The sequence below is a fragment of the Mustela erminea genome, chromosome 10 (genome assembly GCF_009829155.1).
Source record: "Mustela erminea isolate mMusErm1 chromosome 10, mMusErm1.Pri, whole genome shotgun sequence".
Classification (NCBI taxonomy): Eukaryota; Metazoa; Chordata; class Mammalia; order Carnivora; family Mustelidae; genus Mustela; species Mustela erminea.
The window spans coordinates 34,788,564-34,816,225 of NC_045623.1; the positions used below are offsets into that span (position 1 = coordinate 34,788,564).

The following is a 27,662-nucleotide window of genomic DNA, read 5'->3' on the forward strand; positions in this document are numbered from 1 at the left end:
TTGTCATATTGGTGCTATAAATAGCTTTATAACTTAATGAAATTTATTTTTAATTTTTTATAATTTAATAAAATTTTTGATAGCATATAGAAAGTGAGTCTATAACCATCGGCAGGTACTTAGTTTTTACACTATTATTGCCAAAGAGCCTATTTCACACAAATACAATGATGAAGATGGAACTGACACTTAATGTCTACTTAATCCACTCAGAAGTTTCTGAAAATGTAGCATTTGCCAGCTTTTTAAAATGTGATGTTGGTTATGATTTCTTTGCTTATTTCTAATAAAAATTCACTGTTGACTTCGTATTTTCCTATTATTCAGAGCAAACCCCAGATTATATAAGCAATATGCCCCCCCCCGACTGCCTCCATCGTAGAATAAATGGAGAAAAAAATAACTAAATAAAGTGGGGCGCTTGGGTGGCTCAGTGGGTTAAAGCCTCTGCCTTTGGCTTAGGTCATGATCCCAGAGTCCTGGGATCGAGCCCCGCATCGGGATCTCTGCTCAGCAGGGAGCCTGCTTCCTCCTCTCTCTCTGACTGCCTCTCTGCCTACTCTCTCTCTGTCAAATAAATAAAATCGTAAGAGGAGAAAAAAAAAAAAAGAACTGGAATAAAGTACTAGTGATTATTTGGGGATGATATACGTATTTTTATCGTTATGAAAGAATACTTACATTAGTCGCGAGAGTAGTTCTTTAAATGGGGGAAAAAGAAAAAAGAAATGAGGAAAGAGCAAGAAGAAGTTAAAGAACAAAACAGAACAAAGCTGTGCCCTGACGGGAAGACGCCCCGGGAGACAGGCAGCCTCAGGCACAGCCGCAGCCGCACTCCCGCCGCGGGCTCAGTTTCCCTGACCAAGGCCACGGAGCCGACTGCGCATGCGGCGCCCGCCCGCCTTGGGCTCCGGGACAGCTGAGGCGCAGGAACCGCACGCACCTGCCGCGCGCCTCGTCCCACACGCCCGGCTCTCCCGCCTCAGTGAACAGGCGAAATCCCCCCTCAGTTAGCGCCGCAAAAACTGTGCGTGTACTTTCGATTACGGTGCTCCGCGTCCCCCACCCACGGCGGCATGGCTGTAATATCCGGCAGCTCTCCCGCTTCCAAAGGGAACAGGCAGTTTCCTGAGAAGCCAGACGCAGGCGGAGCGCCTGAGGGGAGAGGGAGAGCGCCCGAGAACTTGTGCCCTGACTGCAGCGCCCGCGCCACGTAAGTTCGCTCCTAAACTTGGTTTTGCGCGGCCGTTTCGGCTTCGAGAACAGCACAGGCCCAAGCGCAGGGCAGCGGGAAGGCGGCGGGAGGCCGGCGCGGGGAGCTTAGCTCCCGCCGCTCAGTTTCTCCCGAGGACCGGGGCGCCCGCGGGGCGACCCCGGTCGCGCCGCGTCCCGGTAGGCGCCGCAGCCCCTCAGGCGCCACGGGCAGCCGGGCACGGGAGACGCACCGGTGCCTGCCGCCTGCGCTGCGGAAGGGGACTGAAGTCTTCCTCGGGCAGGATGGAGGCACCTTCCACTCCCGCCGTCCGTCCCCTAGGGTCGCTGGGTGGCGTCCTCCCTCCTGAGGCGTGTCCTGCCTGCCCCCTGCCGGGCACCGGGAAAACAGCCTGGATGGCCCTTGTGTCACTGACCACTAACATCCCGGAAGACGACTTCTTGTGTGTGTGTACTAGTAACACGTAATATTCCGTAGAGACAGCAGTGGTGTATGGAGTTATTCAATCTCACGCGAATCGATTGTTAAAAATAATCCTAAGGTTTAAGCGTGTTTATCCTGCACTGTTTATAAATGTGTGTTCCATACACAAACTACATCAGAGTATCTTGTAGTATTTGTTGAAAATATGGATTTGGGCATTTTTAACCATCATGCGAGATGATTCTTATAGACCATAACTTTTGTAAACCATTGACTAACTCCGTCTAGTAGAACCATCTCATTCTATTTTTTTTTTTAAGATTTTATTTATTTATTTGACAGAGAGAGATTACAAGTAGGCAGAGAGGCAGGCAGAGAGAGAGAGGAGAAAGCAGGCTCCCTGCTGAGCAGAGAGCCCGATGCGGGACTCCATCCCAGGACCCTAAGATCATGACCTGAGCCGAAGGCAGCGGCTTAACCCACTGAGCCACCCAGGCGCCCATCTCATTCTATTTCATTTGGATTTAGAATCATCTTAGCTTGGATACCTCAGTCCTGCTTTGCAGCTAAAAATAATAATAATAATAAGAAGAAGAAGAAGAAGAAGAAGCTTTGTAATCCATATATTCCTCCCCAAAAGTTTTAAAAATATTAAGTCCAAGAAAAGAAATCTGCAATTTGTCCTATAGTACACCAGCAAAACTCTTGCTTTACTCCATATTTTTTAACTCTCTAGCACCTAATGAACTGATTTTTTTTTTTAAGAAAAGGATTTTTATTTAGCCTAGATTTTTGGTAATGTACCCCTGATAAAATGTACTGACACAATAACTCATTGCCTCAGTTGCTAATTACAGAAAGAGTATATTAGCTGTTGAAAATTAGAAGTAATTCATTGACAGCCTATTCATTGTTAGTCTATACAGTTATGGATGAAGAAGGAATTATTATTTTACACTTAATATTGATAAGAAAATCAAGGCTTGGGGCACCTGGGTAGGCTCAGTTGATTGGGCATCTGCCTTAAGCTCAGGTAATGATCCTGGGATCCTGGGTGAGTCCTGCATCAGACTCCCTGCTGAGTGGGGAGTCTCGTTCTCCCTCTCCCTCTGCTCTGCCCCTCCCTCCCTCCCACCCCATTCCGCTCTCCCACCCCCTCCAGCTCATAAATCTTAGAAAGAAACAAAATCAATCAAGGCTTACCCAGTCCCTTTTTCAAGGTTTCACAGACAGTAGGTGATTTGAACCTTCTAAGTTGAACCTGATAGCCTGACTCCAGAGCCACTGGGACACCCAAAGATGGCTCTGTGCTCCTCCTGCTGGCTCCCCCTGCATCAGTGACCTCCATGTCAGCCCTTTGTGCTGTGCCTCTCTTGCCTGTTCTTCCTTCTCCTGAGATGTACCCTTTCCTTGTTTGCATCCATCCTTGTTTCCTTCGCACTCACATTGACTCCTGGATGAGAGAAGTGTCACTATTTCTGTCCAAAATGGTCCTTCACGTGCATTTGGAATTCTATCTTTTCTGTCTCCTCAGATACGTACAATGCACCAGCCATGGTTTTAAGTTGTCATAACTGTCATGAATTATTTAATACTTCCAGTGACCTATAATGTAGTTACTATTAGTATTACCACCTTATGAGATTACTCACAGAGGCACAAAGAGATTATGTATTCTTTTCGTGGTCAAACAGCTAGTAAAGAATGGATCCAGTATAGGAACCCAGGCAGTCAGGCTCTAAACACAGCATATTATGGTGCCTTTCTTCAGTTATCACTCTTGTTCCTGCTCTAGTTTTATTTCTATTGGAGCTCACCCCCTCTATTACCAGTGCCTTCAGACAGCTTTGTATTATAAGCTGAAAGGCCTGGGTATTTGCCATGCAGTTAATAATTTTTTGTTTCTCACAGGACATAAATGGACAATGTCTAATTTCACAAAATGTAGAGACAAAACAGAATGTTGAGAAGTGTATGCAAAAGCTTTCTTTATCCTGAAGTTATGCTTGGTTGCTCTTTAGTATTTCATTTAGTATCTCAAATGAGGTAAGAGAGTTGTTGTTACATGTTGACAATAGTTTGTCCTGTATGATACAAGATTGAGCTTAAGTATTGTACAGATTTACAACAATGGCACAGAATGCAGATGCTCAGTTGTGTGGAGGGAGCTCAGCTTTGACTTATGGGCTAAACTTTGGGGCACCTTTGAGCCTGACAGTGTCTTCCACTTGGGCTCCAGGACTCCCTCAGTCACTGTCAAAGAAACACCTCCTTGGATGGAAAGCTGGAAACAGTGGGAATACCACTGCTCAACACTGTCGTAGAAAAAATAAAGGGAGAGTCAAAGCTGCATGACTGATCTCTCTCTCTATGTTTCATGAAATGCTCTACTCACTGAGAGGAAAATATTCAAAATTCCCCAGATATGGGACTCTGTCAGATCTGGGCAGAATCTTAAACATCCACACAACTGACTCACTTCTCTGTAAGCCTATAAACAAAAATAAAACATTATAAAGCATACAAATGTCCTTTTCTTCCAGTTTAATAAATTCTGTTTTAAGAGAGAGCTCCATTCTTTGCCACTCTCCTCTCATGTTACTCAGGTCTCCACCCAGGCTCTTTTCCCCAGCCGTTCACTGTTTTCATCAAGCTCACTGATGACTTCCATTATGTCTCTTTCTCAGGGAGACCATCGCTGACTACCCTATGTATGAATTCAGCCCTAACACCGCATATCCCTATTGCCTGTTTATTTCACACCCTGATAATTTTTCTCTAGAATACTCATCATCATCTAACATTTCATATATTACATGTATCATATAATATGTATGTATATGTTTATATATATAATCTATATATGTAATATATTTTGCTTATTAGAGGTCTTCTCCTAACAGAATAGAGCTCCATGAGGCAGGAATTTATATCTATTTTGTTCATTGTTGAATACAGAGCACCTAGAATAATGCCCAGCACATGGCAGGTATACAACACATATATAAGTTAAATTAATGATTATTCACAACCTAAGAATATCTTTAGTCCTTCTCTTATATAAACTCCATATATTTAGTCTTTCTGGTCACTTCCTCCTTCTTGATACCCACACCACCTACCCTTCTGAGACACATAGGCTCTTGGAACTCATTTTATGTATTCATCGTGTGGGAGATAAAAAAACATCCTTGCTGTTTTGATGCATATACTACAACCGCTCATATCTTACTTTCCCGATAGATCTTTCTCCTAGTTGCACATCAATTCAAATGAGCAAATGTTCATGTAGTGCCCAGTAGGTGCTGAGAATTGTGGAGGCCTTACCTTCACTGAACTTAGTGTTAAAAGATTCAAGTGAACATGACAAAGTATGGGTTGAATGCTTACCAGCCTGTAATGCTTTCATTCAGGTCTACACAATTCTATTTAATGTCTATGAGTCTATGAGTATATCAGAACTAAATACTTCTAAAAATTTCAACACCCACGAAAAACAGACTTGTATTTTTCTTTTTGACATTTACCCAGGTGTCCAAGGTAAAAACCAAGGAGTCACTTTAGATGCCTCTCTCTCATTTTAATCTTCCAAGTCATCACACATGCTGTCTCTTCTCATGTTTAACCCTCTCCTGTTGTCATAGTTACCAACTTGTATCTTTTGATTTCTTCTTTCAAGCTATATTAGAGCACCTTTCTTTTACTGGACACTATGCCATGCATATGTCTATCATGGCATTTCTCTACTTATGCTGCCTGACTATTGCCTGTCTTCTCCAGTATACCCTAAGCTCTTGAGGTATAATTGTAGTAACTGAACTCTGAGCTGAACGGATGTGTGATCATCATGATCAGTTATCCATGAGATATCCTTAAAGGAAGGTGACCTAGCCTCCTTCCTCCTTTCTTCTTCTGCTGGTTAGAAGGGACATGTGATGATAAGTCAACTTGTACCATGAAATGGCATTGTTAAAAGATGGCTAAGCAAGAAATAAAAGGAAACTTTGCCCCTGATGACTTTGTGAATTATAATCTTTATCTTTGTTGACTTGTGACAAAGGGTAGTACACTTTCAGCTTTTTAAGCAGCGGCTTTCTAGGCTTTTCTGTTATTCGTAGAGGAACCAAAGCCAGCTAATATGGATTCTAAAGCACTTTGAAGGTTGAAACTCTATCTTACTCATTTTTATATCCCCAGCATTGAACATGGCATCAGGCTCATCAATAATATAATGAATTAGATAGTGATTAGGTAATGAATTAGGTAATAAGTTAGACTGGATATCAAAGTTATGCCTTTTGTGGGGCACCTGGGTGGCTCAGTGGGTTAAGCCTCTGCCTTTGGCTCAGGTCATGATCTCAGGGTCCTGGGATCCAGCCCCACATTGGGCTCTCTGCTCAGCAGGGAGCCTGCTTCCCCTTCTCCCTCTGCCTGCCTCTCTGCTTACTTGTAATCTCTCACTGCCAAATAAATAAATAAAATCTTTTTTTTAAAAAGAGTTATACCTTTTACAAAATGTAAGATGAACTGAAGTCTCTAATGAGACATACACCTTGTAAATAGAGGGGTTGGTCTGGAAATAGATTGGTGGCTTGATGATTGTGCAAGAATAACAGGATCTGTTTAGATCACACTATGTATTATAATGACTTCATACCTAATGAGTCAATAGAGAACCCTGCAGTTTCCCCATCAAGAAACTTACCTATTTGCTAAATGTGTATTTGAGGAAATTAATTCTGATAGGTTAGATTTTGGAGTAGTTAGTGCAGTGAGATTGCTATTCAACTCTTGCTTTTGCCACTAACTGACCATAAAGCCTTTACCAATCCTTTAACTTAAATATCTGTACTATCATTACTTTATCCAGTAAGAAAAGATAAAATTATTTAACTTCCAGGGATTCTTTTAAGGAAAAAAAGATATATACATATATGTCTTTTTTCCTTAAAAAATCTTTTAAAAGATTTTATCTGTTTATTTGACAGAGAGATAGCACAAGTAGGCAGAGCAGCAGGCAGAGAGAAAAGGTGAAGCAGGCTCTCTGCTGATGCGGGGCTTGATCTCAGAACACTGAGATCATGGCCTGAGCCAAAGACAGCTGCTTTAACTGACTGAGTCACCCAGGTACCCCACCTTAAAAAATTTTTTACCAAGGCTTTTTATGCAGAGGGATTCCTGAGCAAGAACATTATTTTTAGAGAACAGAATCACTGGAAACAAATGATACATATGTGCCATCATAGATAATGCTAGGGATTATGGGCATGTTAGAAGAAATCTGTGATCTACTGGTGGCAGGCTGTATACTTCTCCCTTAAAAACGTACAAAACGTAGGAAGTAGATATGCACATCCCTTGAATAACCATTAAAGATGACTTTGGGATCTTACATTCTACTGAGAGGCTCTTCTGCATTTCAGGTCATCATGGCATCTGGACCCACCATGACAGAACCCATTTGTCTAGTGGAAAACCACGGAGAGCAGTTGAATGTGAATCGAAAAGCATTACAGATTCTTGACAAGATTTCTCAGCCTGTGATTGTGGTAGGCATTGTAGGGCAATACCGGACAGGAAAATCCTACCTGTTGAACCGCCTATTAGGACAGAACCATGGTGAGTGTTGTCCTGGGACTGGAGTCATTTGCTTGGAACCAGCGAAACTGCAGATTGGTGATGCTCCTCTGATGTCATCTAAAGGAAGAGGCTGACTCTACCCAATAAAGAAAACTTGTAATATTGACCATCTAATGAACAACCTCAACCCCATTTGTTCATAAAACCTCTTTTCTCCAATAATGAATGCCATTTTCCACACCCTATTAGAGATCCAACCCCCCTCCCCCAACTAATTCCTCTGGATCCCATCCACTCTTCTCAGAAACTCAGCTTCTACTACTACTTCCTTTCTTTTTCCTGTATCACTCCTGCCAAACCTGTAATGTCATTTCAAGAAACTTCAAATTACTTTAATTTTACCACTTTTGTTAGAAGAGGAAAGGAAGAGAAAAAGGGGAAAATCTTTTTTATCCTATATGTCATTAGAGCTGCCATTTTATTTTTCTGCTCCATGTCAAGGCAAAATTTTCATAAATTATAACCCCTTCTCTCTCTTTTTTTAGCCTTTTCAAATATGTGAACTTTAACACATACAGAAGAGTACCTAAAACACAGTGTACAATAAAATGAATAAAGTGAACACCTGTGTAACCATGGCTTAAGTCAAGAAATAAATCATTGGTGGGGCATCTGGCTGGCTCAGTTGGTTAAACATCCAACGCTTGATCTCCACTCAGGTCTTCGGCTCAGGATCATGAGTTCAAGCCCTGTGAGCCTGAGTAGGCTTTTATTTTAAGCCCTACTTACAATAAAAATTTAAAAAAAAAAAGAAAAAGAAAAAGAAAAAAAATTATTGTCAACACCCAAAGTCCCAAACCATACCCTCTCACACTCTCACTAGTGCTCACCGATGTTTTGATTTTCATGATACTTATTCCTTTGCTTTTTAAAAATGGTTTTATAGTCTATGTTTGTATTTCTAAAGCATACTTTATTTTGGACTGCTTTTAAAATTAATATAAATGGAATTTAATCAAGTTCTAGTCTCAGATCACAGCTCCAAATGTGAAAATTTGTCATTCTTTTCCATTCCTGGTCCCCAGCATTTACTCCTAGAACTTGTACCTCTCTTCCCACGTAAAACAATTCCACACTTAAAGAATCTTGATGGGGGCAGAGACTACCTCCATCCATAGAGGAGAGAATCTACTTTACCAGTCTTACAGTTGGACATGACAGGAAGCTTCAACAGTCATATGACCACCTGCAACTCTGACTCAAAACATGTGATAGACACACTGGAACAGTGTCCGTGCATTGGGCACAGGTGGTCTGAGCAGTGTCAGAGTAGTGTCATGCAGCCATCAGGGGCTGCAGAGATAGCAATCCTAGCCTCAGTGTTCAGTGTCAGTGCTGTGGACAGTAGCCAGACACTGGCTCTGTGTGCGCCTCCATTAAGGTCCAGTGTCGATTCTGCTACCGGCTACATAGCCTCAACCTGTATTGTGGCTTTCCTGGAAATAAAACAAGGTCCCATTTAAAAAAATTTTTTTTCTCTTTTTAATTTTTTATTTAAATTCTAGTTAACACACAGTGCAATATTGGTTTCTGGAGTAGAAGTCAGTGATTCATCACTTATATACAACATCCACTGCTCATCACAAGAAGTGCCTTCTTTAATATCCATTTCAATACCCATCACCTATCTAGCCCATCTTTAAGAGTCTCTTACGGTTTAAGAGTCTCTTATGGTTTGTTTTCCTCTCTCTTTTTTTTTTCTCCCTCCCATATGTTCACCTGTTTTGTTTCTTTAAATTACACATATGAGTGAAATTATATGGCATTTGTCTTTCTTTGACTGATTTATTTTACTTAGCATAATACATTCTTAGCTTTATCCATGTCCTTGAAAATGGCAAGGAATGAAAGTTTGACTTCTTCCTAGCCCATTCAGTTGCCTTTTATTTCTTTGTGTTGTTTAGTTGGTGAGTGGCTAAGACTTCCAATACTATCTTAAATAATAATGGTAAGAGTGCACATCCTTGTCTTATTCGTGACTATAGGTGAAAGGCTCTCAGTTTTTCCCTATCAAGGCATATTAGCTGTGGGTCTTTCATATATGGCCTTTACGATGTTGAAGTATGTCTCATCATTATATACTTTACTGAGGGTTTTTATCAAGAAAGGACACTGTATTTTGTCGAATGCTTTTTTTTTTGCATCTATCAACAGGATCATATGGTTCTTATCCTTTCTTTTATTAATGTGAATTAGTAATAATTAATTAATAATAATAAATAATTATTATAATTAATAATATAATATTAATAATAACTCTTTAATTAATTAATTAATCTTTTATTAATCCTTTCTTTTATTAATATTACATCAACTGATTTGTGAATACTGAACCAGCCCTGAAGCCCAGGAATAAATCCCATTTGGTCCTGGTGAATAATTCTTTTAATGTACTCTTGAATTCAATTTGCTAGTGTCATGTTGAAAATTTTTACATCCATGTTCATCATGGTGAATATTGAGATATTGGCCTGTAATTTTCCATTTTAGTGGGGTCTTTGTCTGGTTTTGGAATCAAGGTAATGCTGATTACCTGGTAGAATGAGTTTGGAAGTTTTCTTAAATGGAATTAAATTTTATGTATTTTTTGATGTATTCTTTTGCTCAACAAGAAGTTTTTAAGATTCGTCCATTTTTTGTATGTACCTATAATTTATTTCAAGGCACTATAGTAACTTTTATCTTTTTTTAAAAAGATTTTATTTATTTATTTGACAGACAGAGATCACAATTAGGCATAGAGGCAGACAGAGAGAGAGGGGGGAGGAAGCAGGCTCTCTGCTAAGCAGAGAGCCCGATGCAGGGCTCGATCCCAGGACCCTGGGATCATAACCTGAGCTGAAGGCAGAGGCTTTAACCCACTGAGCCACCCAGGTGCCCCGTAAGTTTTATCTTTTATGAACAAAATTGTCTTAGATATTCTTGTAATTTTATCCTGATGTATAGGTACACAAACTTCTCATATAATATATCCTGAAGTGGAATTTCTATGTCATAGAGTATTTGTTTCTTTAGGACTTCCAGATAATATCAATGTCTTTTTCAACTCTCTGTTCAAGTTACATGTTTATTAGCAGCAATTAAGAATTCTCGCATCCAAAGAAAAATTTTTGACTCTTACTGTTATGATGACTACTTGGTTCTATGTCATGTGCCTCACTATAAATAAGGTTGAGTACACTTTCACATATTATTTGCCCTCTGTAATTCCTATTTTGTTAAATGCCTGTTGAAGTCTTTTTAAAAAATTATAATTGGATTGTCTTGTTTAGTTCTTACTGATTTTTAGGAGAACCTGCCTCTGGCCCCATTAGTCATTAGTCATTTATTTCTATGTAGACCATGCAGCCCTGGTTTTCCAAATATCTTACCTCCTCTCTAGCTCAGCAGCAGTAGGTGCTGAACTTCAGTCCACTAAACTCTAAGCATCCCCATACATCCATGTTGCTTTCTTCTCTTCTCTTGCAGGCTTCCTCCTGGGTTCCACAGTGAGGTCTAAAACCAAAGGTATTTGGATGTGGTGTGTACCCCACCCCTCCAAGCTGAACCACACCCTGGTCCTTCTGGACACTGAAGGTCTAGGTAATATAGAAAAGGTAAGGCCAAGGGGGAATCTTGACTCTACTTTTCATTTGCTACCTCAATTTAAGTTCTATTACCTAGTCTTAAAAACTCTAAACCCAAGTATGAAAATGAGAATATATTTCTCCCTGAACTTACTTTTCTGGTCACCTCAAGTATTGGGGTATATAATAATAACATCTTCTTACTTTTAACAGTTGGATAAACATACAGTTTAGTAAATACTTAACCAAACAGCTGAATTCCCGTGTTCTGTGCTAAGTACTACAGATACTGCAGCAAATAGGGCAAATGCCTAGAGCTTAACTGCAGGAGAGACAACATGTACACAGTGTGATCAGTACGGGGAACCATGCGTAGATGTAGGCAACTAATCCAATCACATGGCTTCGAAAAAGCTTCTTGGAAGAAATAATATGTAAACTGTAACCCATGAAGTCAGTGGGACCTAGCAGTTAAAGTATATGGATGTGATTTAGAAGTAGGGGATGTGGGCGCCTGGGTGGCTCAGTGGGTAAGCCTCTGCCTTCGGCTCAGGTCATGATCCTAGGGTCTTGGGATCAAGCCCCGCATCTGGCTCTCTGCTCAGCAGGAAATCTGCTTCCCTCCCCCACCCCACCCCCCACCTGCCTCTCTGCCTAGTTATGATCTCCGTCAAATAAATAAATAAAATTTTTTAAATTTAAAAAAAAAAAGAAGTAAAAGAAGTAAGAGATATGAAATAGGGTTTCAGTAAAGTAATTTATTTAAATCCTCTTCAGACGAAGTTTAGCTATGCCAGGAGCATTCATGAAGGTTTTAGTTCAAGTCTCTGATTTTAGAGATTACTTCTTCTCTGACTTATATAAGAGAATGACCTTGACCCACTGAAATTATCTTACCTGATATAATCTTACATATTTTCTCTTTATACTATTAAGTGAAACAAATTATTTCTCCTTATTTTAGATTACTCTGAGCCTATATTCAAAGTAGCATTGGTAAATATCTGGCTTCCATAAATGTAGGGAGTAAGTATTCAGAGATTCTGTGTTCAGCTTTAAAGCTCTTAACAGTAAATTCAATATAAAAGCAAAATGATTCTCTTGATGTTGAAAACGATTGTTATTTGGCCCAAATCCTGCTTTTAAAAAAAAAAAAGCAATCTACGTTGGATACTTTCAGGGACAATAAGGACTTGAGGAAAATAGTTTTTTTGCCAAAAATATGAAAAGTTTTCTAGTCTTACAGTTCAAATCTGATAAGCATAGAATCTAGATACTGCACTTGTACAAGGCAACAGGATATAGTGTGTTGTAAACTGCTGATGGCAGCAGAACCAGTGGCTAACACTAAAATTGTGGAATGCTTTGAGATATCTGACTCTATTTTCCTGGTCTTCAAAGAATTTCAGGTCTTCCCCTGAATGTTGGTTCCAGTTTTGCCCTCCATAACCAAGACCCCATAGTGACCCCATAGTCACTTCTTGCTCTGAAGTTGCACGATTCTTTTTGCCATGTGAGAGATTATAAACTTGGTTGCCTTTATCTGCCCCTTCTTAAGTCATCTTAAGAACAATAACTTTTGCATCCATACAGCCAAATGCAGTAGGTGCATTTAGGTGCCTAAAGAGTAGTTGTAGAATTTTTTTGAATAACATTTGTGTTGCAAATATAGATAATATGAAGAAAAGTTTGATAGAGGAATAATTGCTCACATTATTGTATGTCTGCTGTATTCTAGGGACTGCATTAGACATTTTACCCATATTGACAAGGTCATTTACTTCTTTTAATAGCTAAGATACTGGGGCCCTGAGAGGGTACTATGTTAACACTAAAAATGAGGTTGAATTTATTATTGTCTTCAAAACTTGTGTTCTTTGTCTTAAGATTTCAGCAATATATAGTAACAAAATAATAAATGAAAAACTGAATGAATGAATAAATCAATGGGTGCATAAATAGCAGCCTTCTAAGTCCCTTGTCTAATGTGCTTTCTAGGTCGACCCCAAGAATGACTCATGGATCTTTGCCCTGACTGTGCTTCTGAGCAGCACCTTGATCTACAACAGCATGGGCACCATCAACCACCAGGCCCTGGAGCAGCTGCAGTATCCTTTCAGGGACCAAAACACCAAATTTCATTGAGTTTACAGGAATTGCCATTCTCAACTGAGACTGTCATCTTTTCTGTGACTTAATTGTCATGGTTGCAGAAAGGAGTGAGAGGGACCCAGAATAAAAATTAGTGCTTATAACATTTATTTCTATCTGAGATCTGGAAATTGTGATGTAAAGTACTTGTTCCTTAGCTAAGTTCCTAGCTATGTGACTGAACTATCACAGCTAATCAGGGCGAAGTCATCCTCAAAGTTCAGTGGGGTAGACGACTCTGCCAACTTTGTGAGTTTCTTTCCAGATTTTATTTGGGCTCTACGAGATTTCACACTGGAAATGAAGATAAATGGACTCTTCATAACTGAAGATGAGTACCTGGAGGATGCCTTGAAGCTGCTTCCAGGTCTCAGAGTATGGCTTAAATGGTGGCAGATTTTTTAATGATGGGATCAACTGAGCCCTGTCATTCAGCATATGACATAAATGTTTATTTGAATTTGAAGCCAGTGCTAATGGTGATTGGGCTTTGTGGGTTATTATTACTTTAAAGTCTTTAGCAATTGGAGCTTAAGCTCATTAAAAAAATTCAGGACCCAATATTAGATCAGATAATTTAATGCTAATTGATACCATGAAAAAATATTTCCAGATTTCAATCAGTGCTATAACTTCTTTTTTTTTTACATGGTTATAAGTGTCATTTTTTTAAAAGATTTTATTTATTTGACAGAGATCACAAGTAAGCAGAGAGGAAAGCAAGAGAGAGAGAGAGAGGGAAGAGAGAGAGAGGGAAGAAGGCTCCCTGCTGAGTCCCTGCTGCGGGACTCGATCCCAGGACCCTGAGATCATGACCTGAGCTGAAGGCAGCAGCTTAACCCATTGAGCCACCCAGGTGCCCCATTGCTATAACTTCTTGAGGCCCAAATACTTTTGTGGCTTGTTAAGTGTTCACATTGAAATCAATTACTTATTTTTAAAATGTATTTCAATAGTAATAATAATATAGTAATCAAAATGGTAGAATAGTATATTTTAATAGTGTTGGCTTATTAATAGATTATCTGATCTAATTTATCTGATTAATAGATTATCTGATCTAATATTTGGGCCTGAATTTCTTTAGTAAGCTTAAGCTCCAATTACTAGAGATTTTAAAGTAATAAATAAAGTTATAATATTTAATAATTATATATTACTAGTACCTATAGAGTTATATTCTCCACAGAAAGGATATTTGCAAACTAAAAGGTCCAGAAAAAATGTTGACATATCTTTCCTGTAAAGCTGTCAGACCTTCATGTTACCTTCCTTATAACATCATCCTTTTCACTTTGTAGCCTTACACAATATTCTATTTTTATATTATAAATTTGTTACATGTATTTAGCAAAGTGGATAATAGAAGACATCTATAGGGATAGGGAACATTCATTTTTATTTATTCATTGAACAGCTGATACGTGCTACAGAATTGCTCTGTAAGATCCTATGAAGTCTGAATCGATCTGATATAGGGAAATGATGAGGTCTCAAATTACATTTAGATTAAAGTATACTTTAGAGATTTCAATTAAAGGAATCTCTAAACATATTTGTGGTGTGACATGTTTTTGGCTTATGCTTATAAAAATTTTTCTTTATTGACCTGGATATCATCTATTTTCTTCCCGACATTTTCCCCAGCAAAGTGTTACCCTTTTGCTCTGGGATCACGTTAAGGCCCATATTTCATTTTTGACATGGAGAAGTACTTCTGACCTCTTTTTAAATTATAGTTGACACATAGTGTTGCATTAGTTACAGGTGTAGAAAAATAGTGATTTGACAACTCTGTACATTATGCTGTGCTTACCACAAGTGTAGCTACCATCTGTCACCAAACAACACTGTAACAATATCATTGACTATATTCCATTCTATACCTTTCTTCCTCTGACTTCATTCCTTAACTGGAAGGCTGTAACTCCCACTCCCCTTCACCCATTTTACTCATCCCCCACCACCATCCTTTCTGCAACCACCAGTTCTCTGTATTTATGGCCCTCTGACTTTTTTTCTTAGTCATTCAATAAACATTAGATTCTTAATCCATGGGACCCCATAAAAATGCCAGGGAAACTAGCATAAGTTTATTCACTTGTGCTGAATGCCTCCCATTCCTCTCCTGAAGTACTTCCCCGACTCTTAGCTCTGTTCAGAAAGGAATTTTCCTTGACTTTGGTAAATTAGCACAATTTCGATTTACAAAGCTCATGATTAGAATAAAGGAGATTCAGTGATTTTTTTTTACTCTGAGTTTTAGACATTTTTTTCTTACCTTGATATTATTCATCCTCCACCTGATATTTTAACAAGCAATATCTTACTCTTCTTTTGGTATTATTTTATTTTAGGGTCCATATTTCATATCTAATATGGGGACAGTCAAATCACAAAAGGAATTCTTACCATTTTTTTTTTTGGTTCCTCACTCATTTGATAAACATTTAATGAATATATCAACCACTAAACTCCATAACAGTACTAAGGAAACCAACCATAACTTGCTTCAGTTGGGACTGATGCCCCTCCTACTCCCCTATTTCCCTGGCTCTGCTCCATGTAGAAATGGAATTTCCTTGCCTGTGGTGATGGCCCAGATTGATTTGAAATGATTGGGTTAAAGGAGATTTATAGGCACAGGAAATGCCATAATGCAAAGATGCCTGGAAATGAAAGTTCTGACTCCCTTACCTAAAGACCACTTTTCAATGATCAGTTTTTTTCCATTTTTGCAGGCACAAATCCCAAAATCCAGAATTCCAACATGCCCAGAGAGTGTATCAGGCAGTTCTTTCCAAAACGGAAGTGCTTCGTCTTTGACCGGCCTACAAGTGATAGAAATCTCTTATTCCATCTTGAGAAGGTGCCAGAAGACAAGCTAGACAGTACTTTCCAGGAGCAATCAAAGAAATTCTGTACCTATATTTTCAATCACACAAAGACCAAGACCCTAAGAGAGGGAATCACTGTCACTGGGAGCCGTAAGTCACCTTTGTCCCAAAGCATGTCTCTGTGTCAGTGTGGTGGTGCTTTGATGAGAGCCTGGATTTGTCAGTAATTTTGTTTACATCTGTGTGTAACTATGGAGAAGCAGATGTTCATGGCCTGAAAAGAAATCCATGTGTGTTTACTCATTAAATTCTCCCTGTGTGAGGGTCTGCTGAGACCTGATATACCTCAGGAACATAAGCCACTAATCCTAAGAAGACAAGATGATGTTAAAGAGAGGACATCTGTATATTGAGAAATCCTATGGGATAACTTCTTGTCTTGAAGGAGATAGCAGGTTATTTTGTAAATTTACATGAGTCAGGTCATAAAGAGCAAGCTATGAGTTCCTGCAAGACCACTGAGAAACAGAATTATGTGTCATCTTATGTGTAGGGCAGGCTTCGTGGGCATGTAACTTACGCAGTCCTATAGTATCCTGTGTGGAGATGGACCCATACTTGCTTTAAGATCCTCTATCCCTGTTTTGAATTCTCGATCATGTTCAACTAGGAGTTCACATTTTTGTTTTGTATCAGGGCACACACATTATGCTGCTGGTCTTGTTTGTGTCTATTACTTTACCTGTGTAATCTATTCCTTTACATTCTCATGAATGGGAAACCATTTTTCCAGTAACATAAGTGCATATTGTATAGTTGGTAATTTAAATTGTGCTGTGACAAAATGGAGAACAATAAAAGAAAAAACAGGAAAACAATAATCCTGTTAGAAAGGAGTAGATTCCCAAAAGGAGAAAATAAAATTTCCTTGTAAATAAGGTGGGGCTTTTAGATCTTAGAATGATCTTAGAATCTTAGAATGATGCTTCATAAAAACTATAAGCTACTGATTGAGACCTTGGTATTTATGCTTAAATTCCCTGGCTTATATAGGGCTGGGGACTCTGTTGATAACCTATATGGATGCCATCCATCATGAAGCAGTTCCTTGCTTGGAGAACGTGGTGACAACTCTGGCTCAGATTGAGAATCCTGTGGCCGTGCAGAAGGCAGCTGACCACTACAGAGAGCAGATGGCCCAGCGAGTGAGGCTGCCCACAGACACGCTTCAGGAGCTGTTGGATGTACATGCACACTGTGAGAGGGAAGCCATTGCAGTGTTCATGGAGTACTCCTTCAAAGACGACAAGCGGGAGTTCCAGAAAAAACTCATGGTAATTGTATTAGCATTTAGCACTCCTGATTTCTCTCCTTTGGAAATCATGCTTAGAGCCTATATATTTTTTATCAAATAGTTCATCTCTTTATTCTGGTTAAAGGAGCCTGGATTGGGGCACCTGGGTGGCTCAGTAGGTTAAGCCTCTACCTTCAGCTCAGGTCATGATCTCAGGGTCCAGAGATCGAGCCCCACATCTCTACTCAGCGGGGAGCCTGCTTCCCCCCTCACTCTGCCTGCCTCTTTTCCTACTTGTGATTTCTGTCAAATAAATTAATAAAATCTTTTAAAAAAAAATAAATAAAGGAGCCCGGATTGTTGTGAGACAGAGCTCTATAGGCTATAGATTACGCTTTTACTATAACATAGACATTTTATTAATTTTCTGCTGCATTAAAAATTGCCATGAGGGGTGGCTGGGTGGCTTAGTTGGTTAATCATCTGCCTTCAGCTCAGGTCATAATCCCAGGGTCCTGGGATCAAGCCCCACATTAGGCTCCCTGCTGAGCAGGGAGCTTGCTTCTCCCTCTGCCACTACCCCTGCTTGTGCTTTCTCAATCTCCTCTGAGGAAACTCTACTTCCAGGCACAATTCAACTTTCTCTTTTTCATTGTTGATGGTTGGGTCACTGTTAATCATACTACAGCAGAAGTAAAATTGGAGTTTATATCTTACAACCCCATCATTTTATAGATGATAAGCCTGAATCCAAGAGAGTTTAATGGGCTTTTGACAAGTAACAGAATCAATCAGAACTAGGACTGAAAGTCTCTGGGGATGCTGGGTTGGCTCAGTTGGTTGAGTGTCTGACTCTTGGTTTTGGCTTAGGTAGTGATTTCAGGCTTGAGGAACTGAGCTCCCCACAGGGCTCTGTGTTCAGCAGGGAGCCTGCTGGAGATTCTTTCTCTCTCCTTCTCCCTCTGCCCCTTCTCCAACTTGCATGTGTGTTCTTTCTCTCTCTATCTCTCAAATAAATAAATTTTTAAAAGAAAGAGAGAGAGAGAGAGAAAGAACGAACTAGAACTAAAAGTCTCTTGACTCCTGGTCCATTCCATGTTCCAGTCTACTCATAGGTGATCATGATGCTTTTCCTAAGAGGATGACATTGGACTTTCCCTCCTAACAGCTTCTTTCTAATTGACTTCTTCATAATTTCCCTGGCAGGAGACCATAGAGGAAATCAAGGAAGATTTCCTGCTGCAGAATGAAGATGCATCTGTCAAATTTTGCCAGGCACAGCTTAAGCAACTTTCAGAGTCCTTGATGGAAAGCATTTCAAGAGGAACTTTCTGTGTTCCTGGAGGATATCAACTTTACTTAGAAGAAAAGGAAAAGGTTGAATGGGACTATAACCAAGTGCACAGGAAAGGGGTTAAGGTGAGGAATAAAGAGAGAGGGGTGGTTGTCAAAATCCCAGAGTCAAAGGGTGTTGCTTTTTCTGAAAATGTAAGATCACAGCACCATTTTAAGGGAGAAAGCAGAGCATGGCCATATCGCCACCCTTTTAGTTTTTATGCACAATTAGTTATATATTGTTGAAGAGATTAGAAATATTTCTTCCAAAAAAATGGTGTAGAATTGGGAATTCTGGATTAAAGAGAACAATTTTGCTTTATCAAACAATGTGATAATTTCTTTGCTGAGAATAGAGTATACAAAGAGTAAAGATAACAATCTTTGTTCCAAGATGTCTTCTTTATTTGAAGACAAATATTTGGGTAATTGTGTGATTATCATACATTCATGAACAGATAGTGAAAATAATGGTAATGATTATGATGACAATAACAATGATTTTAATAAGGCTAACATATACCATGCATATAGTAAGTAGCCCATAGATAGGTACTTTCATTGGACTGTCAATTTAATGCTCAGAATATTATTATAATTTAGATACTATAGTTATGCAGTCAAGAAATGTGTTGTACAAAGAAGTAAACAAGTTGCCCAAAGTCGTACTACCAGCAAGTGGGAGAGCTGGTACGGCAGCTCAGAGTAATTGACTATCTTCAAAACTGGAAATGTAGCTTGGCAAAGCACCCTGTAAGAGGAGTAAGAGATATAAGATGCAAGTATCCATAAATGTTATCCTAGTTAAGAAAGGGTAGATAAGCATCCTTTCTGTCAGAAAAGAGATTGAGCAAATGTTTGAGAAAACAGGGGTGCCTGTTTATACATGCATAGAAATCTGGTTGGCTGTACCTGGTATAGATAGTGGAAGGCCTCCCTGGAGAGAAAGATGGAGTGCTAGGAAGGAGGCCACAATAGAAGGTTTCAGGTATCCCACAATAGAAGGTTTCAGGTATCTCAGAATTTATATTGGACCGACGGAAGGAAAGTTAGTAAGGGATATCTAAGCAAATACAAAACTTACAAGGCCAGATTTATGACTTCATAGAATGATAATTTCCCTAAAAAGATAAGATCTTTGTTACATGACATGTCTCTCCTTGTTTCTTCAGGCAAATGAAGTTCTCCAGCACTTCTTACAGAACCAGGTGGCAGTAGAGAACTCCATCCTGCAGGGAGATGTTGTTCTCACCTATCAGGAGAAGGCCCTAGCAGGTACAGGTGCAGGGTTGAGCTCATAGCAGAGTGGGTAGGTTTCTGCACTAACTTCAGACCTAGATGAGAGCAAAACCTTCCTGAAACAAAGAGCTTCCTCTCTTTCTGTGAAACAGCACTGCTAAGTATAACAATCGGAGCTGGCTTTTTAAATCTGGAAGCCAAGGAGGGTCATCTTGATCACATTCTGAAATGTGCTTTTGGTAACCCACATAGTTCTGAGGTTTCTCAGCTACCTTTTCAGAGTCAGTTTGGTATCTCTACTGAGGAGGTGAGAATCAGGTCTGACTTTTGTTTTCTTCTCTCTCTAAAACATTTGTGGAACAGCTGAATTAGCTTTGAAGGAGGCAGCTGAGAAGGAAGTAGAGCTTCTAAGTCAGAAATATAAGGAGCAACAGCAAAAACTGGAGGCTCAAGAGAGAAGCTTCAAGGAAAATATAGAGCAACTGAGAGATAAGTTGGAGAGAGAAAGAGAAAGCCTTCAGATGGAGCAGGAAAAAATGTTGAATCACAAGCTGAAGGTATGTCTGCACAGAGCCTGGGCAGTGCCCAATGGACAATGCTATGGTTCCTCAGGAGAAGGGCCAAAACTAATAAAAATTATGATCCCAAGGAGAACCATAAAGACATGATTCATTGAAACCTCAGATCCGTCTGGACCCTGCTGAGGCCCTTAAACCCACAAACTCCAGTGCCTCATGTAGCGTGAGAATTTGTCGTGTGCAATTAGCATCCCTGAGGCTGCTGGGCTGCTCTTTATAGTGATTGTTAGGGTGATCTCATTGGGCCCCAGTTAAATAGGGCCTCAGTCCACTAGTCCTTAGGATTCTTGATTGAACCATCAAACAGACCTGTAAGAACTCCATCTTGTCTTAAAAGTATCAGATTAGACTTGAAATACAGGATTCCAAAAGCTCTAAAATGTATTACATTTGTTTCCAGATATGTGTGAGTTATCCTACAAAGCACAGAGGAAAGTTAATTCTTCAGCTCAACCTGGCACTTAATAAGCAGCAATCTAGAGGGGGGCAGCAGTTTCCATTATCTGTTAGACGTGTGTGTTCATGCTGCCTCAGTGGGACTGAAAAATAATTAGAATTAATCCTACATCACTCTGAAGGGCATCCTCAGTGCTGGAACTCCTCTTAAGAGGATAGTTCTCTGGTCTGACCTAGCCTGACCCCACTCCCCTCGTAGTTGAGGGACTCCTGGGAAGGTGTAAACCATGGATACTCCCAGTCTCCAGGACAGACCCATCGAAAAGCACTCTCAAGTGATAGAACAGTAGACACAGTGCTTCAGAGCTGAAACTGTTGAACTCAAAACCCTTACTTTTGGTAATAGAGGACTTTCAAAAGTGGACTCCTTCTCTTTTATAGATCCAAGAAGAACTTCTTAATGAAGGATTCCTACAGAAATCTGAGGACTTGCATACAGAGATAGAGCTACTAAAAAAAGAGATTGCAGCGGGTAATGAAAATAAATATTCATTGGATCTATGGGTCTTTTATTTGATTGGTAAAGTATTAGGTGAAGAAATGCCATGTCCTAGTGAGTTACCTGGTGTGTGGATGAAGATTGTGGGCTCAAAATGACATAGGCCCAGAATTCCTTTAGGGGTTTCTATGATGCTCTGACTTACTTTGGAAGCATGTGTCATTTTAGTTTCTTTAACATAAGTTTAAAGATAAACTGTGATTATCAATGATTACTAAGGTGTGACATACAAAAGTCAGACTTAATTTTGATCAAATTAAGGAAATAGTAAACAAGATTGTAAAAGAGAAGTGTAAGAAAAGGCCAGATTTGCAGTTGCAGCTAAACAAAATACTGCAAAATAAAATCATCAGACCTGATTGTTGCTTTCTTCTCTCTAAGGTGCTAAGCAGGCTAAGGAGGAGGCAGCTGGGAAGAAACTGGAGCTGCTAAGATGGAAATACAAGGAGCAACAGCAAAAACTGGAGATTCAGGAGAGAAGCTTTAAGGAAAACTTAGCCCAACTGAGAGAGAAGTTGGAAAGAGAAAGTGAAAACTTTCAGAGGGAACAGGAAAAAACGTTGAAGCACAAGCTAACGGTAAATCTGCACAGAGCCTGGGCAGTGCCCAAGGGACAATGCTGTGGTTCCTCAGGAGAAGGACCAAAACTAATAAAAACCATGACCCCATGGGGAATCATAAAGACCTATGATTCACTTAATGCCTCAGATCCATGTGGATCCTGCTGAGGTCCTTAAGTCCACAAGACTCTAACCCTTTCTACAGTGTTAGTCTTTGAGGTGAACAAATGGCACCCACAGATTGCTAGACTGCTGTTTGTAGTGACTATAGTGTGCTTTCATAATGCCTGGAGTGAGTAGGATGTTAGTCCTATAATACTTAGGTTACTAGTACAACCATCAGATATATCTAAAATCGATCCTCTGGATTTTGTGTATCAGATTATGCTTGATGGGAAATACAAAATCCAGAAAGCCCTATAACTTGATGCATTTGTTTCCAGATCTGTGTGAATTACTCTGTAAACTATAAGGAAACGGTATTCCTTATTTCAACATGCAACCTGATAGCCTGTTTTCTACACATTGTTAGCAATTCCCATTTTTATAGATGGCAGCCATGCTGCCTGAAGTAGAACTGAAAATTAGTTAGACTCAAACCTACATTCTCTCCCAAAAGGCATCATTAGAACTGCATGTCTGTGATAGTTCTCGACTGTCTTGACTTAGCCCCAACATCTCCCCACCCTCAGCAAGATGATCCTGAGCAAATCATAGGAAGTTATAAGCCACAGATAGTCTTACCATAAGGGTCAGAACATGGAAATACTGAAAAATTCCATAAAAGAGCACTACAACAATAAAGAAGTGGATGGATATGCTTAGCTTAGCTACCAGTGTTAAATACAAAACCCAACTTGATAACTAGGAATTTTCAAAAGTGAACTCTCCCTTTTATAAGTCTAAAATAAAATGCTTATTAAAGGATTTAAAATTCTCAGATTACAAACAAAATATACTTAGAATTCCTGTTAGGAAAGTATAAAATGAGACTACTCATTTATGACATAACTCATGTTATGCTGTGACTCATTTTTGAGATCTATGTGTCATGTTAGTTTCAATTAACAAAAGTTTAAAAAGTGATTACCTAAATATAGGAAGGCCTTACACAGACAAGACAAACTTACTATTGATTAAATTAATTTGAACAAGTGAGAAGCAGGTTAAAAGATGCAGTGGAAAAAAAGACCAAATTTGCAGTAACATCAAAACGCTATGATACTGCAGAATAAACTTATCATGAAGTATGTAAAGTTTATATAAAGAAAAATTTTAAGTGCTATATAAGATATAAACATTGACAGAAATTAAAATGTCAGTGTAATTTAACTTAATATGTGCATTTAATTTGATCCAAAACACACATCAAACATAATTTTTCAGAAAGTAGAAAAATTAATTCTAAAGTTTTTATGGAAAGCCACAAACAAAAATATCCAGTGCAATCCTGAAAAAGAGACAAATGAAAGGGAACTAGCTTTAGCCACATGTCAAAACGCCCCAACAATTAGCACTGTGGTACTAACATCTGAATATTGTAACAACCACAAAACAGGACTTGAAAAATCAGTGCAAAGTCATGAGAAAATTGAACAGATGATAATTTAGGTGTATTCTTTTGTGAAGGAACATGGAATATTCAGCAAATGGTGTTTGAACTATAGGTAGCCAACTGAAAAAGAAAAGTTGAGGTCTCATTTGTAGGTAATTTTCCGATGGTTCAAAGATAAAAACATGAAAAACTATACCATAAAATTAAATAATAGGGGGCAGTTAAAAAAATAATATTGAAGTAGGTAGAACTTCTCTAAGTATGACATAATGGAAATAAATAAAATATATTTTGCTTTTTCTCTTTGAGTGTAGTTGACACACAATGTTACATTAGTTTCAGTTATATAATATGATTTCTCAAGGTTTTTTTTTTTTTTTGAAGATTTTATTTATTTATATGAGATTGAGAGAGAGCACAAGAAGGGGAGGATCAGAGGGAGAAGCAGACTCCCTGCTGAGCAGAGTCCGATGCAGGGCTCAATCCCAGGACTCCAGGATCATGACCTGATCTGAAGTCAATTGCTTAATCAACTGAGCCACCCAGGCATCCATGATTTCTCAAGTCTATACCTTGTGCTATACTCACCACAAGACTAGCAAACATGTGTCACCATACATTGCTATTAAAATATCATGGACTATATTCCCTATGCTGTGTCTTTAATTCCCTTGACTTATTCATTCCATAACTGGAAGCTTGTATCTCCCACTCTTCACCCATTTTGTCCAATCCCCACCCCCTTCACTCTGATAACTGTCAGTTTGTTTTCTGTATTTTACAGAGCTGGTTCTACTTTTTGTTTGTGGTTTTTTTAGATTTTACTTAGGAGTGAAATAAAATCAAAACCTCCTTGAGATATTACCTCACACCTGTCAGAATGACTAGAATCAAAAAGACAAGAAATAACAAGTGTTGGCAAGGATGTAGAGAAAAAAGAACTCTCATACACTGTTGGTGGGAATGTAAATTGCTACAACAATTATGGAAACAATATGGAGGTTCCTTAAAAAATTAAGAATAGAAACACCATATAATCCAATAATTCCACTTCAGAGTATTTACCCAAAGAAAACAAAAACACTAATTCAAAAAGATATATGCCCCACTATGTTTCTTGCAGCGTTATTTACAATAGTAAAGGTATGGAAGCAATCTAAGCGTACATTGATAGATGAATGGTAAGGAAGTTGTGGTATACATATGCAATGGCATATTACACAGCCAATAAAAAGGATGAAATAGCGCCATTTGAGACAACCTGGATGGACCTAGAGAGTATTATGCTAAGTGAAATAAGTCAGACTGAGATAAAAGAAAATACTGATAAATTTGACTATTAGCTATCTAAGAAAAAAAATGTTCTTCATAGAAAACCATAAGCATATATATTGGCTAATTGGATTTAAATAAAACAAATAAAAAAGAAAAAAAGAAAAACATAAGCAAAGTAAAAATACAAATGGTAAAATGAGCAATACATTTTAATATCAGAAAAAATGATATAATCTCTTTAAGCCATTTTCTTTTCCTCACAGCTTCTTTAAAGTAGTGAAGAAAAAAACAGCCATGTCCCCAAAATGGACAAATATGTTAGAAGAAATGAAACATATTCAACTTTGCTAATAATAAGAGATGTGCAAAATAAAGTTATGAGGCTCCTGTTTCATCTTTAAGATTAGCAAAGAAAACACCTTTGGTCCTAGGTTGCCAAGGATTTGGAGAAATAGAAAATCTCCCATATTTTCTAGTAGGTGGAAATTGAAACAATTCTATATCAAGGTATTAAATGCACATACCTTTGATCCAGCAAGTTCAAATTTAGGAATTTAACTTATAGATATAATTGTCCATGTGGCAAATGTCATACATACTAAGGTATATGTTGTAGCACTTGCGTATGGCAAAAAAATCAGAAAAAAAATACTTCTCTTTTGGGTACTGGTAATAGAAATCATGGGACATTTGTACAAAAGAATATTCTAGAGTCACTTCAATGGAAGGGAAAACTCTATTTGTACTAATATGAGAAAATTTCCAGATTTAGCATAAAGTGAAAAAACAAAGATGCAGACAGTATACATAGTTGCTATAAGTAAATTTAAATATAATGAATAGATACATCTATTTTATCTGTCTCACAAAGAATACAGAATGAACTAGTAACTATGGTCACAACTGAGGATGGACCTGGGTAGCTGACATGAGGCTTGAGAGATGGCCAACTTTACATCATGCCTTCCATGCCTCTTCCATTTTATAGAGTATATATTTTTACATATTTAGAAATGAAGATGAAATTACTAAGATTAAAACTAAAATAATAAAACATAGAAAGGGAACAATTAATGACAGGATGGGAGCATTTATGCTCCTTGAAATAACATATTCAGTGCAATAGAAGTGCTGATTACAACAGGGAACTGGAAACCATAAGATATGCATCCTAATCTTGTTTTATTTTTATTTATTTTTTTAAAGATTTTATTTATTTATTTGACAGAGAGAGAGATCACAAGTAGGCAGAGAAGCAGGCAGAGAGAGAGGAAGGGAAGCAGGCACCCTGCTGAGCAGAGAGCCCGATGTGGGACTCGATCCCAGGACCCTGAGATCATGACCTGAGCCGAAGGCAGTGGCTCAACCCACCGAGTCACCCAGGCGCCCTAATCTTGTTTTAATTATGACCTTTCAGTATTCTAGTTTCTAATTTCTTTCCTTTTTTTTTTTTTTTTTAAACAGACATATAGTTGACGTATGACATTATATTAGTTTGGGGTTTACAATATAATGATTCAACTTTTGTATACACTGGAAAATGATCAACACAAGTCTAGTTACCATGCATCCCCATGCAAATTTATAATTCTTTTCCTTGTGATGAAAACTTAAGATTACTTTCTTGGTAACTTTGAAATGTGTATTACAATACTGAGAGCCATTTGTATGTCTTCTTTGGAGAAGTGTCTGTTCATGTCTTCTGCCCATTTCTTGACTGGGTTGTTTGTTTTTTGGGTGTTGAGTTTGGTAAGTTCTTTATAGAGCTTGGATACCAGCCATTTATCTATTATGTCATTTGCAAATATCTTCTCCCATTCTGTAGGTTGGCTTTTAGTTTTGTTGACTGTTTCCTTTGCTGTAAAAAAAGCTTTTTAGCTTGATGCAGTCCCAGTAGTTCATTTTTGCTTTTGTTTCCCTTGCTTTTAGAGCCATGTCTTGCAAGAAGTTGGTGTGGCCGAGGTCAAAGAGATGGCTACCTGTGTTCTCCTCTAGGATTTTGATGGATTCCTGCCTCACATTTAGGTGTTTCATCCATTTTGAGTTTATCTTTGTCTGTGATGTAAGAGAATGGTTCAGTTTCATTCTTCTGCATATGACTCTCCAATTTTCCCAACACCATTTATTGAAGAGACTGTCTCTCTCCCATTGGATATTCTCTCCTACTTTGTCAAAGATAGGTTGAACATAGATTTGAGGGTCCATTTCTGGGTTCTCTATTTTGTTCCATTGACCTATGTGCCTGTTTTTGTGCCAGTACCATACTGTCTTGATGATTACAGCTTTGTAATATAGCTCGAAGTCCAGAACTGTGATGCCTCAAGCTGTGATTTTCTTTTTCAACATTCCTTTGACTATTCAGGGTCTTTTCTGGTTCCATACAAATTTTAGGATTATTCGTTCCAGCTCTGTGAAAAATGTTGATGGTATTTTGATAGGGATTGCATTGAATGTGCAGATTGCTCTGGGCAGCATAGACATTTTAACAGTTTTTATTAATAGAGACATGAAAAAATGCTCCACATCACTTGCCATCAGGGAAATACAAATCAAAACCACAATGAGGTACCACCTTACACCAGTTAGAATGGCCAAAATTAACAGGACAGGGAACAACAAATATTGGCGAGGATGTGGAGAAAGGGGGACCCTCTTACAAATGTTGGTGGGAATGCAAGCTGGTACAGCCACTCTGGAAAACAGTATGGAGTTTCCTCAAGGAGTTAAAAATAGAGCTACTCTATAACCCAGCAATTGTGCTACTGAGTATTTACCACAAAGATACAGATATAGGGAAAAGAAGGGGCACATGCACCCCAATGTTCATAGCAGCTGTGTCCACAATAGCCATACTGTGGAAAGAGCCAAGATATCCTCCAGCAGATGAATGGATAAAGAAGATGTGGTTCATATATACAATGGAATGCTATTCAGCCATCAGAAAGGATGAATACCCACTTTTTACATAGACATGGATGGAACTGGAGAGCATTATGCTAAGTGAAATAAATTAGAGAAAGCCAATTACATGGTCTTAGTCA

The 27,662-nt window shown here is 38.7% G+C and overlaps 1 protein-coding gene across 1 annotated transcript in view; it reads left to right on the forward strand.

The window, feature by feature from the left end:
• The first annotated feature begins 901 nt into the window (after positions 1–901).
• LOC116568185 (guanylate-binding protein 4-like) overlaps positions 902–27,662 on the forward strand; it is a 28,583-nt gene continuing 1,822 nt past the window's right edge. The window contains exons 1-13 of the mRNA XM_032303721.1: positions 902–1,213; positions 7,060–7,255; positions 10,745–10,872; positions 12,841–12,950; positions 13,164–13,360; positions 15,735–15,980; positions 16,884–17,164; positions 18,331–18,543; positions 19,632–19,734; positions 20,062–20,255; positions 21,114–21,204; positions 21,613–21,809; positions 26,551–26,591. Of these exons, the coding sequence (XP_032159612.1) occupies positions 7,066–7,255; positions 10,745–10,872; positions 12,841–12,950; positions 13,164–13,360; positions 15,735–15,980; positions 16,884–17,164; positions 18,331–18,543; positions 19,632–19,734; positions 20,062–20,255; positions 21,114–21,204; positions 21,613–21,809; positions 26,551–26,591 (1,991 nt within the window). The 5' untranslated portion in view covers positions 902–1,213; positions 7,060–7,065. The remainder of the gene's footprint in view (positions 1,214–7,059; positions 7,256–10,744; positions 10,873–12,840; positions 12,951–13,163; positions 13,361–15,734; positions 15,981–16,883; positions 17,165–18,330; positions 18,544–19,631; positions 19,735–20,061; positions 20,256–21,113; positions 21,205–21,612; positions 21,810–26,550; positions 26,592–27,662) is intronic.